Source organism: Mixophyes fleayi, chromosome 1 (assembly GCF_038048845.1).
Source record: "Mixophyes fleayi isolate aMixFle1 chromosome 1, aMixFle1.hap1, whole genome shotgun sequence".
NCBI lineage: Eukaryota > Metazoa > Chordata > Amphibia > Anura > Limnodynastidae > Mixophyes > Mixophyes fleayi.
In genome coordinates, this window is record NC_134402.1 from 3,377,634 (window position 1) to 3,399,053 (window position 21,420).

At 38.2% G+C, this 21,420-nt stretch overlaps 1 protein-coding gene across 1 annotated transcript in view; it reads left to right on the forward strand.

Moving 5' to 3' along the window:
* LOC142098071 (RING finger protein 145-like) overlaps positions 1-21,420 on the forward strand; it is a 42,918-nt gene that overhangs the window by 12,608 nt on the left and 8,890 nt on the right. The window contains exons 3-9 of the mRNA XM_075180580.1: positions 239-347; positions 1,430-1,521; positions 4,704-4,939; positions 5,012-5,187; positions 19,025-19,165; positions 20,404-20,586; positions 21,013-21,160. Coding sequence (XP_075036681.1) covers positions 239-347; positions 1,430-1,521; positions 4,704-4,939; positions 5,012-5,187; positions 19,025-19,165; positions 20,404-20,586; positions 21,013-21,160 — 1,085 coding nt within the window. The remainder of the gene's footprint in view (positions 1-238; positions 348-1,429; positions 1,522-4,703; positions 4,940-5,011; positions 5,188-19,024; positions 19,166-20,403; positions 20,587-21,012; positions 21,161-21,420) is intronic.

Below are 21,420 nucleotides of genomic sequence, written 5' to 3' on the forward strand. Positions count from 1 at the left end.
TACACTACATGGCCAAAAGTATGTGGAGCTTCTCTGGGTATGTTCTGTGTATTTCATTCATGTCTATTGCCCTTGGATACGACAGAGCTCTGCTGTGCTCTTGGCATTGGCTATCATATCCAAAGTAAGCCTGTTACCATGGGAGACAGAAATAGAAAGCAATGTGTTTAATGGACATTAGAGAATCCGTGTACAAGGTGATGATTTACAGTCATCTGACGTTGCTCCTTGTCCCCAGCTCACCTGGCCTGTGCTGTCCTCCTCCTACTACCGCTGCGGTGCCTGGTCAGCCTCTACCTGTATCTTCTCACCGTTCTGCTCCTGTACATGGCCCACCAGACTGCCAGGTGAGTTACCACCTCATGTATGCGTCCACAGCGCTGATTCTGCCCGTCAGCCACTGGCACATCCGCGGTATTCTTGCCTCTGCGTCACATAGGGCGACTTCATAACAAAGTCCCACCAATCAGCTTCCAGAGATCTGGTGCACATCAGACAGTGACGGTGAATTGCTGTGGACTGCGACACTTTCAGTAGTGGGTGTCGTTAGTAGTGGGAGTCCAAAAGTGTGTTCTAAGTTTAATGGCATTGTAATGAAACAATGTGACACTTGTGTACATACCACACACCCTCCACTTGCACACAACATTACGCTAATCACAAGACACGTAAACACCCAGAGACTCTGTCTCGTGCAAAACTAGAGTAAGTTAGTCTAATAGAAACAGCATAGAAAAGTAGGGTGTTCCGCCCACGTGCAGAGCTGTACACATCCCGAGGTCCGACCACCTCCACATCGGCAGCTAATAGATCTGAGTATAAGCTCTATAGCAGACACCTTCTAACTGGTGTATATGCGTGTTTCTGCAGCTTTGCATGAGCCACATTTGCGTAAACCCGGCCAATGTTGGAGCGCTTGAAATATAATCACAGTACACAGCTCCTCCCGGACTCCAGCTGCCCGCTCACCAGCAGCTGCTTTGCTGTTCCTCCGAGTGACCCCCTCAGTCCATTTCAGCTTTCCTCTCACCAGCAGCTGCTTTTCTGTTCCTCTGAGTGACCCCCCCCTCATTCTGATATAGCTTCCCTCTCACCAGCAGCTGCTTTGCTATTCCTCCGAGTGACCCCCTCATTCCGATATAACTTCCCTCTCACCAGAAGCTGCTTTGCTGTTCCTCCGACTACCCCCTTAGTCCAATACAGCTTCCCTCGTAGGCTGATCCTCCCCTCCCCACATTGGTCGCCTGTGTCAGGCTGTTCTGTCCCTTAATTTAGCTTATTGAACTTTGTGCATGCGTCTAGCACTTGTTAATTGTTACTTAAGTAGTATAATAGATAAAATCAGATCAGTATTCAGTAACCGCTGTTGGCTTCAGGTTGTGACGTCTGTGCACCCTTCACTAATGTGTGTCTGGTTCTGGATTCACAGGGATTACATCCGGCAAGAGATGGAGTCTGGAATGTCAGGGGCTGTGTACGAGGACCCCGCCTCGTTGACTCGCAGTGTCAGTGTTCTTACTGGTAGGTGATTACAGTCGTAGGGTCTATAGTGATTGTCACTGATCCTGATAATTCACAAACTGCTTGAGACTGGAAACTGACACTTCACAAAAAAATTATGTTGCCTAATTATGCTGGGTAGAACACTTTAGTGGAACAACTTGTAATACCTTCAGCATCAAATCACCTCTTGACAACTCAGAAACACACTGTTGCGGCTGTATGACGCTGGTTTTGCATAGGAGATCTTGCTCATCAACGTCAGTAATGATGGAAATAATCAGTAATGGTTTGTTTCCATGGTTGTCAGATGTTGCTAAGGAAGTTATGTTGTTTACAAAGTAGCAATTAAAGGACAGCAAAAGTGTGTATTTAAGGTTTTAACAGGCGATTTCAGTCAGAGATCTTATTTCAAATATCCGTTATTCCAGTAACTTGTAGAGTCCAGCACAGTGATTTTTTTATTAGCATTATTTTCAAGTGGAGTTAAACTGCTAATAACCTGCTTGGAAATCACTTTATATTCTTTAATAGAATGAAAATTAGGAAGTCGTCTTACAGAAAATCCTTCCCTCATCATCATCATCATCATCAACATTTATTTATATAGCGCCAGCAAATTACGTAGCGCTTTACAATTGGGAACAAACATTAATAAGACAATACTGGGTAATACATACAGACAGATAGGTAAGAGAACCCTGCTCACAAGCTTACAATCTATAGGACAATGGGAGTATGAAACACAAGGGCATGTGCTACATCATATTGCACAGTGGACCAGCTAGACTGCAAAGGTAAAAGTACTGAGTGGGCTGTGTGTTTTGCAATGTTGGTCAGAAGGTTGTTGTCTTGTGTTAGCAGTGTAGAGGATGGTAATAGGGTAATATAGGGAGATTAAGATGGTGGTTGAGGAATATCATAAGCTTGTCTGAAGAGGTGGGTTTTCAGTGAACGCTTGAAGGTTTGAAGACTAGAGGAAAGTCTTACTGTGCGTGGGAGGGAATTCCACAAAGTGGGTGCAGCCCCGAAAAAATCCTGTAACCGAGAATGGGAGGATGTGATGAGAGTGGAGGAGAGACGTAGATCTTGTGCAGAACGGAGGTGTCGAGTAGGGAGATATTTCGAGACAAGTGAATAAATGTATGTCGGTGCAATTTTGTTGATGGCCTTGTATGTTAGTAGAAGAATTTTATATTGGATTCGTTGAAATACAGGCAGCCAATGTAGAGACTGACAGAGTGGCTCAGCAGAGGAATAACGGTTAGTAAGGAAAATCAGTCTAGCCGCTGCGTGCAAAATAGATTGTTGAGGTTCAAGTCTGACTTTGGGAAGACCAGTAAGGAGGGAATTGCAATAGTCGATGCGGGAGATGATGAGTGCATGAATTAATGTTTTTGCGGTGTCTTGTGTCAGATATGTGCGTATTCTGGAAATGTTCTTTAGGTGTATGTAACATGATTTAGATATAGAGTTGATATGGGGAATAAACGACAGTTGTGAATCAAGGATTACACCTAAGCAACGAGCTTGCGGGGTGGGATTTATGGTCATGTTATCAACAGCAATAGAAATGTCAGGCAGGAAGCTTCTGTTTTTGGGTGGGAATATTATTAATTCAGTTTTTGAAAGATTGAGTTTGATTTGGCGAGAAGACATCCAAGATGAGATGGCAGAAGGACAGTCAGTAACGCGAGACAACACAGATGGTGAAAGATCAGGAGAGGATGGATAAATTTGGGTATCATCCGCATAGAGATGATACTGAAATCCAAAGGAGCTTATTAGTTTTCCAAGAGAAGTGGTGTAGATAGAGAATAGCAGAGGACCTAGGACTGAGCCTTGTGGTCTCCAACTGATAAAGGAAGCGGAGCAGAGGTGGATCCAGAGAAATTAACACTGAAAGAGTGATTAGATAGGTAGGATGAGAACCAGGATAGGACAGTGCCTTCAAGACCTAGGGATTGTAGCGTTTGTTTGAGGAGAGAGTGGTCAACAGTGTCAAATGCAGCAGAGAGATCCAGGAGAATTAGAAGAGAGTATTGGTTATTATTTTTTGCTGTGATCAAATCATTGGCAACTTTGGTCAGCGCAGTCTCTGTGGAGTGTTGAGAGCGAAAGCCTGACTGAAGAGGATCCAACAGGTTGTTTGCTGTAAGAAAGTGTGTGAGGCGTGTGTAGGCAATTCTCTCGAGAAGCTTGGAGGGGCATGGGAGCTGGGAGATGGGGCGGTAATTTATGAGAGCGTTTGGGTCAGAATATTTGTTTTTTTAAAATTGGAGTAATCACTGTGTGCTTGAATAGTGATGGAAAAATACCAGTAGAAAGAGAGAGATTACAGATTTTAGTTAGAGGGGAATGAGCACAGGAGACGGGGACATACCAATTTGTGAGGGAATAGGATCAAGAGGACAGGAGGTAGAGTAGGAAGATGAGAAGAGAGTAGAAACTTCCTCTTCATTTGTGGGATCAAATGAAGAGAGAGTGTCCCTCGATTATAACTTAGTCTTGTATCTTCCGTGAAACGTTGGTATATTGCTCTATCCATATAGGCCCACCTGCCATTTATGTTTAGTGTCCTTGTAACACCTTCAGGATTGGAGCACAAGACCCAGTTTCATGGCTCGTTCTGCGTCTGTTTTGCAGGAAAATACTTTTATTTTTTTAACCTGCCCGTTAGATATATTACATGCCTTCTGGGCAATGACAGGGTTTTTGGTAAGACATTGTATAAGGCATAGGTAATACTCACTAGATCACTGCTGATCACTTTCTTGTGCGGCCAAATGTCTGTTACCCAGAAATCTCCTGTGTCGGATGAACGGAAGGTATACAGCTCACGCTTATGTTTGTGTCCTGGTCTAAAGTATCTATGGTCTGAGAAGAGGTAACTGTCAGTCACTGGCAGAAAAACCCATGTGACTGAGTGTGATTGACAGTTACCTCCTCTCGGGTCAGGTGCTCTGTCATTTTCTGTGCTGACCACCCCTGTGGTCTGAGTAGAGGTAACTGTCAGTTATTCAGCCTCGTGCATCTTTCCTGTAAGTGACTGACAGTTACTTCACACCGGCTTCTGTGGACTCCGTGGCAGCAGGATCTCCCAGCGCTGGGAAGGTTTGACGCTTGCTACATCTATATCTCCTCTATGGTGAGAGATGTAACTGCCTGGTGTGTGATTTGTGTGTGTTGTGTCCCCTCTCCAGGCCTGGTTATAGTGAGTACCCTCTGCTCCATGCTCATGCGGACACGCCAGGTGTGGCTCTTCAGTGCCCCCGTCCTGCCCTTGTTAGCCCGGATGGCTGCCCTTCCTGTGCCTGTGTTGTCTGTACTCAGCACCGTGTCCACAGCCCTGACCCTGGTGGTGGTCTTCTACATCGGATTGTCCAGCCTGCGGGTGCTTTTCCGTCTCTTCCGACAAGTCTGTGAGGAGATCTCACAGGTAACGATGAGGATGATGTCTCTGAGGTCCACCAGATGTGAGAGCAGTCAGTGATGGTCTCTCTCTCTGCAGGTCACGGAGCTGTACAGACTGCTGGGTCTGGGGATGTCTCTCTGGTCTCGGCTGGCTGTACCCGTACTCTTCCTGGTGTTCTGGCTGGTCTTATTCATTCTTCACGTATACAACATCTTGTCCTCTAAGCCTGGAGTCCTGGGCCAGCAGGGCTCCTTCTTCCTCTTCCTCAACAGGTGAGACCCTTCCCTGCGTTAGAGAGGTCAGCTCACGTCTACCCCGGTCTGTATGTGTCCGTCAGTGTGAGCCCTGTGTACAGGAGCTCCTCAGTCCGTCCTATAAGAAGGATTGATGCGTCTTCTGGAGTGGGCGATCACTGTGTGTCTGTGTGATATTATACAGTATTACTGAGCACTGTATATATCACTGTGTCTGTGTGTTATTATATAGTATTACTGAGTGCTGTATATATCACTGTGTCTGTGTGATATTATACAGTGTTACTGAGCGCTGTATATATCACTGTGTGTCTGTGTGATATTATACAGTATTACTGAGCGCTGTAAATATCACTGTGTCTGTGTGTTATTATATATTATTACTGAGCGCTGTATATATCACTGTGTCTGTGTGATATTATACAGTATTACTGAGCGCTGTATATATCACTGTGTCTGTGTGATATTATATAGTATTACTGAGCACTGTATATATCACTGTGTCTGTGTGTTATTATACAGTATTACTGAGCACTGTATATATCACTGTGTCTGTGTGTTATTATATAGTATTACTGGGTGCTGTATATATCACTGTGTCTGTGTGTTATTATATAGTATTACTGAGCACTGTATATATCACTGTGTCTGTGTGATATTATATAGTATTACTGGGTGCTGTATATATCACTGTGTCTGTGTGTTATTATATAGTATTACTGAGTGCTGTATATATCACTGTGTCTGTGTGATATTATACAGTATTACTGAGCACTGTATATATCACTGTGTCTGTGTGTTATTATATAGTATTACTGGGTGCTGTATATATCACTGTGTCTGTGTGTTATTATATAGTATTACTGAGCACTGTATATATCACTGTGTCTGTGTGATATTATATAGTATTACTGGGTGCTGTATATATCACTGTGTCTGTGTGTTATTATATAGTATTACTGAGTGCTGTATATATCACTGTGTCTGTGTGATATTATACAGTATTACTGAGTGCTGTATATATCACTGTGTGTCTGTGTGATATTATACAGTATTACTGAGTGCTGTATATATCACTGTGTGTCTGTGTGATATTATACAGTATTACTGAGTGCTGTATATATCACTGTGTCTGTGTGATATTATACAGTGTTACTGAGCGCTGTATATATCACTGTGTCTGTGTGATATTATACAGTATTACTGAGTGCTGTATATATCACTGTGTGTCTGTGTGATATTATACAGTATTACTGAGTGCTGTATATATCACTGTGTGTCTGTGTGTTATTATATAGTATTACTGAGCACTGTATATATCACTGTGTCTGTGTGATATTATATAGTATTACTGGGTGCTGTATATATCACTGTGTCTGTGTGTTATTATATAGTATTACTGAGTGCTGTATATATCACTGTGTGTCTGTGTGATATTATACAGTATTACTGAGCACTGTATATATCACTGTGTCTGTGTGATATTATATAGTATTACTGAGCACTGTATATATCACTGTGTCTGTGTGTTATTATATAGTATTACTGAGCGCTGTATATATCACTGTGTCTGTGTGTTATTATATAGTATTACTGAGCACTGTATATATCACTGTGTCTGTGTGATATTATACAGTATTACTGAGCACTGTATATATCACTGTGTCTGTGTGATATTATATAGTATTACTGAGCACTGTATATATCACTGTGTCTGTGTGTTATTATATAGTATTACTGAGCACTGTATATATCACTGTGTCTGTGTGTTATTATATAGTATTACTGAGCACTGTATATATCACTGTGTCTGTGTGTTATTATATAGTATTACTGAGCACTGTATATATCACTGTGTCTGTGTGTTATTATATAGTATTACTGAGCGCTGTATATATCACTGTGTCTGTGTGTTATTATATAGTATTACTGAGTGCTGTATATATCACAGTGTCTGTGTGATATTATATAGTATTACTGAGTGCTGTATATATCACAGTGTGTGTGTGATATTATACAGTATTACTGAGCGCTGTATATATCACTGTGTCTGTGTGATATTATATAGTATTACTGAGCACTGTATATATCACTGTGTCTGTGTGTTATTATATAGTATTACTGAGTGCTGTATATATCACAGTGTCTGTGTGATATTATACAGTATTACTGAGCGCTGTATATATCACTGTGTCTGTGTGATATTATATAGTATTACTGAGCACTGTATATATCACTGTGTCTGTGTGTTATTATACAGTATTACTGAGCACTGTATATATCACTGTGTCTGTGTGTTATTATATAGTATTACTGAGTGCTGTATATATCACAGTGTGTGTGTGATATTATACAGTATTACTGAGCACTGTATATATCACTGTGTGTCTGTGATATTATACAGTATTACTGAGTGCTGTATATATCACTGTGTCTGTGTGATATTATACAGTATTACTGAGCGCTGTATATATCACTGTGTCTGTGTGATATTATATAGTATTACTGAGCGCTGTATATATCACTGTGTCTGTGTGATATTATACAGTATTACTGAGTGCTGTATATATCACTGTGTCTATGTGATATTATACAGTGTTACTGAGCGCTGTATATATCACTGTGTGTCTGTGTGATATTATACAGTATTACTGAGTGCTCTATATATCACTGTGTGTCTGTGTGATATTATACAGTGTTACTAAGCGCTTTATATATCACTGTCTGTGTGATATTATACAGTATTACTGAGTACTGTATATATATTACACTGTGTCTGTATGATATTATACAGTATTACTGAGTACTGTATATATCACTTTTGTGTCTGTGATATTATACAGTATTACTGAGTGCTCTATATATCACTGTGTGTCTGTGTGATATTATACAGTATTACTAAGCGCTTTATATATCACTGTCTGTGTGATATTATACAGTATTACTGAGCGCTGTATATATCACTGTGTCTGTGTGATATTATATAGTGTTACTGAGCGCTGTATATATATCACTGTGTGTCTGTGATATTATACAGTGTTACTGAGTGCTGTATATATGACTGTGTGATATTATACAGTATTACTGAGTGCTGTATATATCACTGTGTCTGTGTAATATTATACAGTATTACTGAGCGCTGTATATATCACTGTGTCTGTGTGATATTATATAGTATTACTGAGCGCTGTATATATCACTGTGTCTGTGTGATATTATACAGTATTACTGAGTACTGTATATATCACTGTGTGTCTGTGTGATATTATACAGTATTACTGAGTGCTGTATATATCACTGTGTGTCTGTGTGATATTATACAGTATTACTGAGTGCTGTATATATATCACTGTGTCTGTGTGATATTATACAGTGTTACTGAGCGCTGTATATATCACTGTGTGTCTGTGTGATATTATACAGTGTTACTAAGCGCTTTATATATCACTGTCTGTGTGATATTATACAGTATTACTGAGTACTGTATATATATTACACTGTGTCTGTATGATATTATACAGTATTACTGAGTACTGTATATATCACTTTTGTGTCTGTGATATTATACAGTATTACTGAGTGCTCTATATATCACTGTGTGTCTGTGTGATATTATACAGTGTTACTAAGCTCTTTATATATCACTGTCTGTGTGATATTATACAGTATTACTGAGCGCTGTATATATCACTGTGTCTGTGTGATATTATATAGTGTTACTGAGCGCTGTATATATATCACTGTGTGTCTGTGATATTATACAGTGTTACTGAGTGCTGTATATATGACTGTGTGATATTATACAGTATTACTGAGTGCTGTATATATCACTGTGTCTGTGTAATATTATACAGTATTACTGAGCGCTGTATATATCGCTGTGTGTCTATGTGATATTATACAGTGTTACTGAGTGCTGTATATATCACTGTGTGTGTGTGTGATATTATACAGTGTTGCAGAGTGCTGTATATATCACTGTGTCTGTGATATTATACAGTGTTACTGAGTGCTGTATATATCACTGTGTGATATTATACAGTATTATTGAGCGCTGTATATATCGCTGTGTGTCTGTGATATTATACAGTGTTGCAGAGTGCTGTATATATCACTGTGTGTTTGTGATATTATACAGTATTACTGAGTGCTGTATATATCACTGTGTGTCTGTGTGATATTATACAGTATTACTGAGTGCTGTATATATCACTGTGTGTCTGTGATATTATACAGTATTACTGAGTGCTGTATATATCACTGTGTGTCTGTGATATTATACAGTATTACTGAGTGCTGTATATATATCACTGTGTGTCTGTGTGATATTATACAGTATTACTGAGTGCTTTATATATCAGTGTCTGTGTGATATTATACAGTATTACTGAGTGCTGTATATATATATCACTGTGTGTCTGTGTGATATTATACAGTATTACTGAGTGCTGTATATATCACTGTGTGTCTGTGTGATATTATACAGTATTACTGAGTGCTGTATACATCGCTGTGTCTGTGTGATATTATACAGTATTACTGAGTGCTGTATATATCACTGTGTGTCTGTGTGATATTATACAGTATTACTGAGTGCTGTATATATCACTGTGTCTGTGTGATATTATACAGTGTTACTGAGTGCTGTATATATCACTGTGTCTGTGTGATATTATACAGTATTACTGAGTGCTGTATATATCACTGTGTCTGTGTGATATTATACAGTATTACTGAGTGCTGTATATATCACTGTGTCTGTGTGATATTATACAGTGTTACTGAGTGCTGTATATATCACTGTGTCTGTGTGATATTATACAGTGTTACTGAGTGCTGTATATATCACTGTGTGTCTGTGTGATATTATACAGTGTTGCAGAGTGCTGTATATATCACTGTGTCTGTGTGATATTATACAGTATTACTGAGTGCTGTATATATATATCACTGTGTGTCTGTGTGATATTATACAGTATTACTAAGCGCTGTATATATCACTGTGTCTGTGTGATATTATATAGTGTTACTGAGCGCTGTATATATATCACTGTGTGTCTGTGATATTATACAGTGTTACTGAGTGCTGTATATATGACTGTGTGATATTATACAGTATTACTGAGTGCTGTATATATCACTGTGTCTGTGTAATATTATACAGTATTACTGAGCGCTGTATATATCACTGTGTCTGTGTGATATTATATAGTATTACTGAGCGCTGTATATATCACTGTGTCTGTGTGATATTATACAGTATTACTGAGTACTGTATATATCACTGTGTGTCTGTGTGATATTATACAATATTACTGAGTGCTGTATATATCACTGTGTCTGTGTGATATTATACAGTGTTACTGAGCGCTCTATATATCACTGTGTGTCTGTGTGATATTATACAGTGTTACTAAGCGCTTTATATATCACTGTCTGTGTGATATTATACAGTATTACTGAGTACTGTATATATATTACACTGTGTCTGTATGATATTATACAGTATTACTGAGTACTGTATATATCACTTTTGTGTCTGTGATATTATACAGTATTACTGAGTGCTCTATATATCACTGTGTGTCTGTGTGATATTATACAGTATTAATGAGCGCTGTATATATCACTGTGTCTGTGTGATATTATATAGTGTTACTGAGCGCTGTATATATATCACTGTGTGTCTGTGATATTATACAGTATTACTGAGCGCTGTATATATCGCTGTGTGTCTATGTGATATTATACAGTGTTACTGAGTGCTGTATATATCACTGTGTGTGTGTGTGTGATATTATACAGTGTTGCAGAGTGCTGTATATATCACTGTGTGTCTGTGTGATATTATACAGTGTTGCAGAGTGCTGTATATATCACTGTGTCTGTGATATTATACAGTGTTACTGAGTGCTGTATATATCACTGTGTGATATTATACAGTATTACTGAGCGCTGTATATATCGCTGTGTGTCTGTGATATTATACAGTGTTGCAGAGTGCTGTATATATCACTGTGTGTCTGTGATATTATACAGTATTACTGAGTGCTGTATATATCACTGTGTGTCTGTGTGATATTATACAGTATTACTGAGTGCTGTATATATCACTGTGTGTCTGTGTGATATTATACAGTATTACTGAGTGCTGTATATATCACTGTGTGTCTGTGATATTATACAGTATTACTGAGTGCTGTATATATATCACTGTGTGTCTGTGTGATATTATACAGTATTACTGAGTGCTGTATATATCACTGTGTGTCTGTGTGATATTATACAGTATTACTGAGTGCTGTATATATATCACTGTGTGTCTGTGTGATATTATACAGTATTACTGAGTGCTGTATATATATATCACTGTGTGTCTGTGTGTTATTATACAGTATTACTGAGTGCTGTATATATCACTGTGTGTCTGTGTGATATTATACAGTATTACTGAGTGCTGTATACATCGCTGTGTCTGTGTGATATTATACAGTATTACTGAGCGCTGTATATATCACTGTGTGTGTGTGTGATATTATACAGTATTACTGAGTGCTGTATACATCGCTGTGTCTGTGTGATATTATACAGTATTACTGAGCGCTGTATATATCACTGTGTGTCTGTGTGATATTATACAGTATTACTGAGCGCTGTATATATCACTGTGTCTGTGTGATATTATACAGTGTTACTGAGTGCTGTATATATCACTGTGTCTGTGTGATATTATACAGTATTACTGAGTGCTGTATATATCACTGTGTGTCTGTGTGATATTATACAGTATTACTGAGTGCTGTATACATCGCTGTGTCTGTGTGATATTATACAGTATTACTGAGCGCTGTATATATCACTGTGTGTCTGTGTGATATTATACAGTATTACTGAGCGCTGTATATATCACTGTGTCTGTGTGATATTATACAGTGTTACTGAGTGCTGTATATATCACTGTGTCTGTGTGATATTATACAGTATTACTGAGTGCTGTATACATCGCTGTGTCTGTGTGATATTATACAGTATTACTGAGTGCTGTATACATCGCTGTGTCTGTGTGATATTATACAGTATTACTGAGTGCTGTATATATCACTGTGTCTGTGTGATATTATATAGTATTACTGAGCACTGTATATATCACTGTGTCTGTGTGATATTATACAGTGTTGCAGAGTGCTGTATATATCACTGTGTCTGTGTGATATTATACAGTGTTACTGAGTGCTGTATATATCACTGTGTCTGTGTGATATTATTCAGTGTTACTGAGTGCTGTATATATCACTGTGTCTGTGATATTATACAGTGTTGCAGAGTGCTGTATATATCACTGTGTCTGTGTGATATTATACAGTATTACTGAGTGCTGTATATATATCACTGTGTGTCTGTGTGATATTATACAGTATTACTGAGTGCTGTATATACATCACTGTGTGTCTGTGTGATATTATACAGTATTACTGAGTGCTGTATACATCGCTGTGTCTGTGTGATATTATACAGTGTTGCAGAGTGCTGTATATATATCACTGTGTCTGTGTGATATTATACAGTATTACTGAGTGCTGTATATATCACTGTGTGTCTGTGTGATATTATACAGTATTACTGAGCGCTGTATACATCGCTGTGTCTGTGTGATATTATACAGTGTTGCAGAGTGCTGTATATATCACTGTGTGTCTGTGTGATATTATACAGTATTACTGAGTGCTGTATATATATCACTGTGTCTGTGTGATATTATACAGTGTTACTGAGTGCTGTATATATATCACTGTGTCTGTGTGATATTATACAGTGTTACTGAGTGCTGTATATATCACTGTGTCTGTGTGATATTATTCAGTGTTACTGAGTGCTGTATATATCACTGTGTCTGTGTGATATTATACAGTGTTGCAGAGTGCTGTATATATCACTGTGTCTGTGTGATATTATACAGTATTACTGAGTGCTGTATATATATCACTGTGTCTGTGTGATATTATACAGTATTACTGAGTGCTGTATATATATCACTGTGTGTCTGTGTGATATTATACAGTATTACTGAGTGCTGTATATATATCACTGTGTGTCTGTGTGATATTATACAGTATTACTGAGTGCTGTATACATCGCTGTGTCTGTGTGATATTATACAGTGTTGCAGAGTGCTGTATATATATCACTGTGTCTGTGTGATATTATACAGTATTACTGAGTGCTGTATATATCACTGTGTGTCTGTGTGATATTATACAGTATTACTGAGCGCTGTATACATCGCTGTGTCTGTGTGATATTATACAGTGTTGCAGAGTGCTGTATATATCACTGTGTGTCTGTGTGATATTATACAGTATTACTGAGTGCTGTATATATATCACTGTGTCTGTGTGATATTATACAGTGTTACTGAGTGCTGTATATATATCACTGTGTCTGTGTGATATTATACAGTGTTGCAGAGTGCTGTATACATCGCTGTGTCTGTGTGATATTATACAGTATTACTGAGTGCTGTATATATCACTGTGTGTCTGTGTGATATTATACAGTGTTGCAGAGTGCTGTATATATATATCACTGTGTGTCTGTGTGATATTATACAGTATTACTGAGTGCTGTATATATCACTGTGTGTCTGTGTGATATTATACAGTGTTGCAGAGTGCTGTATATATATATCACTGTGTGTCTGTGTGATATTATACAGTATTACTGAGTGCTGTATACATCGCTGTGTCTGTGTGATATTATACAGTATTACTGAGTGCTGTATATATATCACTGTGTGTCTGTGTGATATTATACAGTGTTACTGAGTGCTGTATATATATCACTGTGTGTCTGTGATATTATACAGTATTACTGAGCGCTGTATATATCACTGTGTCTGTGTGATATTATACAGTGTTGCAGAGTGCTGTATATATATCGCTGTGTGTCTGTGTGATATTATACAGTATTACTGAGTGCTGTATATATATCGCTGTGTCTGTGTGATATTATACAGTGTTACTGAGTGCTGTATATATATCGCTGTGTCTGTGTGATATTATACAGTGTTACTGAGTGCTGTATATATCACTGTGTCTGTGTGATATTATACAGTGTTACTGAGTGCTGTATATATCGCTGTGTGTCTGTGTGATATTATACAGTATTACTGAGTGCTGTATATATCACTGTGTCTGTGTGATATTATACAGTATTACTGAGTGCTGTATATATCACTGTGTGTCTGTGTGATATTATACAGTATTACTGAGCGCTGTATATATCACTGTGTCTGTGTGATATTATACAGTGTTACTGAGTGCTGTATATATCACTGTGTCTGTGTGATATTATACAGTATTACTGAGTGCTGTATACATCGCTGTGTCTGTGTGATATTATACAGTATTACTGAGTGCTGTATATATCACTGTGTCTGTGTGATTTTATATAGTATTACTGAGCACTGTATATATCACTGTGTCTGTGTGATATTATACAGTGTTGCAGAGTGCTGTATATATCACTGTGTCTGTGTGATATTATACAGTGTTACTGAGTGCTGTATATATCACTGTGTCTGTGTGATATTATACAGTGTTACTGAGTGCTGTATATATCACTGTGTCTGTGTGATATTATACAGTGTTGCAGAGTGCTGTATATATCACTGTGTCTGTGTGATATTATACAGTATTACTGAGTGCTGTATATATATCACTGTGTCTGTGTGATATTATACAGTATTACTGAGTGCTGTATATATATCACTATGTCTGTGTGATATTATACAGTATTACTGAGTGCTGTATATATATCACTGTGTGTCTGTGTGATATTATACAGTATTACTGAGTGCTGTATATATATCACTGTGTGTCTGTGTGATATTATACAGTATTACTGAGTGCTGTATACATCGCTGTGTCTGTGTGATATTATACAGTGTTGCAGAGTGCTGTATATATATCACTGTGTCTGTGTGATATTATACAGTATTACTGAGTGCTGTATATATCACTGTGTGTCTGTGTGATATTATACAGTGTTGCAGAGTGCTGTATATATATATCACTGTGTGTCTGTGTGATATTATACAGTATTACTGAGTGCTGTATACATCGCTGTGTCTGTGTGATATTATACAGTATTACTGAGTGCTGTATATATATCACTGTGTGTCTGTGTGATATTATACAGTGTTACTGAGTGCTGTATATATATCACTGTGTGTCTGTGATATTATACAGTATTACTGAGCGCTGTATATATCACTGTGTCTGTGTGATATTATACAGTGTTGCAGAGTGCTGTATATATATCGCTGTGTGTCTGTGTGATATTATACAGTATTACTGAGTGCTGTATATATATCGCTGTGTCTGTGTGATATTATACAGTGTTACTGAGTGCTGTATATATATCGCTGTGTCTGTGTGATATTATACAGTGTTACTGAGTGCTGTATATATCACTGTGTCTGTGTGATATTATACAGTGTTACTGAGTGCTGTATATATCGCTGTGTGTCTGTGTGATATTATACAGTATTACTGAGTGCTGTATATATCACTGTGTCTGTGTGATATTATACAGTATTACTGAGTGCTGTATATATCACTGTGTGTCTGTGTGATATTATACAGTATTACTGAGCGCTGTATATATCACTGTGTCTGTGTGATATTATACAGTGTTACTGAGTGCTGTATATATCACTGTGTCTGTGTGATATTATACAGTATTACTGAGTGCTGTATACATCGCTGTGTCTGTGTGATATTATACAGTATTACTGAGTGCTGTATATATCACTGTGTCTGTGTGATTTTATATAGTATTACTGAGCACTGTATATATCACTGTGTCTGTGTGATATTATACAGTGTTGCAGAGTGCTGTATATATCACTGTGTCTGTGTGATATTATACAGTGTTACTGAGTGCTGTATATATCACTGTGTCTGTGTGATATTATACAGTGTTACTGAGTGCTGTATATATCACTGTGTCTGTGTGATATTATACAGTGTTGCAGAGTGCTGTATATATCACTGTGTCTGTGTGATATTATACAGTATTACTGAGTGCTGTATATATATCACTGTGTCTGTGTGATATTATACAGTATTACTGAGTGCTGTATATATATCACTATGTCTGTGTGATATTATACAGTATTACTGAGTGCTGTATATATATCACTGTGTGTCTGTGTGATATTATACAGTATTACTGAGTGCTGTATATATATCACTGTGTGTCTGTGTGATATTATACAGTATTACTGAGTGCTGTATACATCGCTGTGTCTGTGTGATATTATACAGTGTTGCAGAGTGCTGTATATATATCACTGTGTCTGTGTGATATTATACAGTATTACTGAGTGCTGTATATATCACTGTGTGTCTGTGTGATATTATACAGTATTACTGAGCGCTGTATACATCGCTGTGTCTGTGTGATATTATACAGTGTTGCAGAGTGCTGTATATATCACTGTGTGTCTGTGTGATATTATACAGTATTACTGAGTGCTGTATATATATCACTGTGTCTGTGTGATATTATACAGTGTTACTGAGTGCTGTATATATATCACTGTGTCTGTGTGATATTATACAGTGTTGCAGAGTGCTGTATATATATATCACTGTGTGTCTGTGTGATATTATACAGTGTTACTGAGTGCTGTATACATCGCTGTGTCTGTGTGATATTATACAGTGTTACTGAGTGCTGTATACATCACTGTGTCTGTGTGATATTATACAGTGTTGCAGAGTGCTGTATATATATATCACTGTGTGTCTGTGTGATATTATACAGTATTACTGAGTGCTGTATATATCACTGTGTCTGTGTGATATTATACAGTGTTACTGAGTGCTGTATACATCGCTGTGTCTGTGTGATATTATACAGTATTACTGAGTGCTGTATATATATCACTGTGTGTCTGTGTGATATTATACAGTGTTACTGAGTGCTGTATATATATCACTGTGTGTCTGTATGATATTATACAGTATTACTGAGTGCTGTATACATCGCTGTGTCTGTGTGATATTATACAGTGTTGCAGAGTGCTCTATATATCACTGTGTCTGTGTGATATTATACAGTGTTGCAGAGTGCTGTATATATATCGCTGTGTGTCTGTGTGATATTATACAGTATTACTGAGTGCTGTATATATATCGCTGTGTCTGTGTGATATTATACAGTGTTACTGAGTGCTGTATATATATCGCTGTGTCTGTGTGATATTATACAGTGTTACTGAGTGCTGTATATATCACTGTGTCTGTGTGATATTATACAGTGTTACTGAGTGCTGTATATATCGCTGTGTGTCTGTGTGATATTATACAGTATTACTGAGTGCTGTATATATCACTGTGTCTGTGTGATATTATACAGTATTACTGAGTGCTGTATATATCACTGTGTGTCTGTGTGATATTATACAGTATTGCAGAGTGCTGTATATATATCGCTGTGTGTCTGTGTGATATTATACAGTATTACTGAGTGCTGTATATATATCACTGTGTGTCTGTGTGATATTATACAGTGTTGCAGAGTGCTGTATATATCGCTGTGTCTGTGTGATATTATACAGTGTTGCAGAGTGCTGTATATATATCACTGTGTGTCTGTGTGATATTATACAGTATTACTGAGTGCTGTATATATATCACTGTGTGTCTGTGTGATATTATACAGTATTACTGAGTGCTGTATATATATCACTGTGTCTCTGTGTGATATTATACAGTGTTACTGAGTGCTGTATATATATCACTGTGTGTCTGTGGGATATTATACAGTGTTACTGAGTGCTGTATACATCGCTGTGTCTGTGTGATATTATACAGTGTTGCAGAGTGCTGTATACATCGCTGTGTCTGTGTGATATTATACAGTATTACTGAGTGCTGTATATATATCACTGTGTCTGTGTGATATTATACAGTATTACTGAGTGCTGTATATATATCACTGTGTCTGTGTGATATTATACAGTATTACTGAGTGCTGTATACATCACTGTGTCTGTGTGATATTATACAGTGTTGCAGAGTGCTGTATACATCGCTGTGTCTGTGTGATATTATACAGTGTTACTGAGTGCTGTATATATCACTGTGTTTGTGTGATATTATACAGTGTTACTGAGTGCTGTATATATATCACTGTGTGTCTGTGTGATATTATACAGTGTTACTGAGTGCTGTATACACCGCTGTGTCTGTGTGATATTATACAGTGTTGCAGAGTGCTGTATACATCGCTGTGTCTGTGTGATATTATACAGTATTACTGAGTGCTGTATATATATCACTGTGTCTGTGTGATATTATACAGTATTACTGAGTGCTGTATACATCACTGTGTCTGTGTGATATTATACAGTGTTGCAGAGTGCTGCATATATCGCTGTGTGTCTGTGTGATATTATACAGTGTTACTGAGTGCTGTATATATCACTGTGTTTGTGTGATATTATACAGTATTACTGAGTGCTGTATATATCACTGTGTCTGTGTGATATTATACAGTATTACTGAGTGCTGTATATATCACTGTGTCTGTGTGATATTATACAGTATTACTGAGTGCTGTATATATATCACTGTGTCTGTGTGATATTATACAGTATTACTGAGTGCTGTATACATCACTGTGTCTGTGTGATATTATACAGTGTTGCAGAGTGCTGTATACATCGCTGTGTCTGTGTGATATTATACAGTGTTACTGAGTGCTGTTTATATCACTGTGTTTGTGTGATATTATACAGTGTTACTGAGTGCTGTATACATCACTGTGTCTGTGTGATATTATACAGTGTTGCAGAGTGCTGCAGGACTCCATACTCTTTGATCGGACTGACTTTCACCGTCTCGTACATGGCGTTGGGAATGCTGAATCTCTGCAAGTTCTTCCTGTTGGGATTTGCCGCCTTTCACAATGGGAATGTCCTGCACAGGTGAGTGGACACTACATATAGACACGGCTCCTCCTTCATGTAACAGCTGATAATACATAATGTGACCTTTATTCACTACATTATTCTTGTTCTCGTCAGACATGATCAGACATGATGGTAACTGAACGGGGATTTCTTAACGGAATCACACAGGAAATAGCAATGCTCTGTCTATATAGGGGAGTAACTAGGAGTATTAACATAACAAGCAGGATATAATCTTCGCAGAAGAGCAGGGTCAACACCGGGGCCCTTAGAACAGACCCGGCAGGATAAATTATAATGATTCTTATTGGTTGTCACCACATGGTATTAATAAACAGACCTCTTATTATTTAGGATCAGAGGGATAACTAGCCACAGGAAGCAATGGGTTATCTATAACTAGGATGTAAACTCAATTTTCAGTAATATGCGAATATTTGTGTGGTCCATTGGGACAGTCTGCCTGTTGTCTCTAACATACATAGGACAGGAGACTCCCCTGCCATGAAAGGAATGCAGTTGTTAAGGTGATACCTTCCTCTGGGTTCTGCACCTGGAGAAATGCTATTTTTACATGTGTTTTCCCGTCTCAAAATGTTACACAAACTTCCTCAAAAATTCCAATATCTAAGTTACAGGGAGTATGAACAAATTGTCTTTACAGTAGTGTAACAAAAGGTACATTAACACACGGTAGTACTCGTTTGGAGTTAGCATAAAAAAGAATAACTTTGCTCCTGGACAATCCATTTTGTAGTACAAGGGGCGAAAATGCATTTATTTTTTGCATGCAGGGAAAATACTGTCAGCTTTGGCCTATAGTATTCAAATATTGGACAACTTTATTTTAACAATGCAACTTAGAGTTGAGCTAGGACACGCCCCCCTACCAACTCTAAATCTGTCTGCATGCTGTATATTGTTAGACATAGAAGTACTAGAGGGTATTGTAATTAACACATTGAGTATTTCTGGACATGATAGTAATGGCATAATAACACTGTTTGTGGGTAGGGCAGTATTAGAGGGTATAGTATTACTGTATATTTTTAAACAGAGCAGTAACATAATTTAAGACGCTGAATTTCTGGACAGGAGAGTAACTGTGAGTAATAACACTATATGAACAGTGGGTGACAGAGAGAGTATTAAGATACTCTGTACATTATAGTAACAGAAAGATCACTACCAGGCTGTGATCTGCATGGGAGTAACAGAGGGAGTATTAACATACTGTTTATCTGCTTGGACAGGGGAGTAACAGAGGGAGTAACACTTATGATGCTAGCTCTACAGACGGGACTTCTGGATCTGGAGGTCCTACAGAGAACGTTCCTCCTTAGTATTATTCTCTTCATCGTGGTCGCCTCCACCCTCCAGTCTATGATTGAGATCGCAGATCCCATAGTGCTGGCACTGGCTGCTACCGGTAACAGGTAATAATCGTGTTTGATGTATTACATAGTATCACTGTCTATCAGAATACTCTGTAGAGAGTACTTGTCCTCTATCCCTCTTGTCTGAGTACCTAAGAGCATCACTTTCTCATCACCTAATGGCTTACAGCAATGTCTCATGGAACAACTCACTAGTCAAATCTTGACTCGTGCTGCGTTGTCTCGGGCCACTAAGAACTATACCATGTCACGTAGTAGCAGAACAAGCTTTATGGAGAAACCGATGATTGTAAGGAACCCAGCTTGTCGATGGAGATCTCCCAGAAAGGGATATGTGTTGCTACATCCATCAGATGAGCCAGTGATCCTCTCTTCTGTCCGGAGGTCCGTCATTCTATGACCTCACATCCTCTAACGAACTGCTCTACCGCTCAGTGTTGTGATGTGTTTGGTGTCTCCCTTCAGGAGTCCATGGAAACACATGCGTGGGATCGCTGTTTGCCTCTTCCTGCTGGTGTTCCCCTCTTTCATGGCGTACAAGATCTCTCATTTCTTCCGTATGGACTTCTGGCTGCTGATTCTGGTGTCCAGCTGCCTCCTCACATCCCTGCAGGTAACCGGGCACTGTCATGGGGTCTGTGATGTCCTCTGTGTCTTATAGATTCCCCAGCTTGGTGCCGTATATCAGTATAGATGAAAGTACCGTGCGACACACAAGGATACCCATTTTGGGTGGAAATGTACTTGTTTTTGCTATATCAGTTATTTGTTGAATCACACAACAGCTCATTAACATAGAAAACTGAGCACACAAATCACGTTTCGGGTAAGGAGGCTCCGCACTGCGTCAGTGACTTTATATTTTCCTTAAAA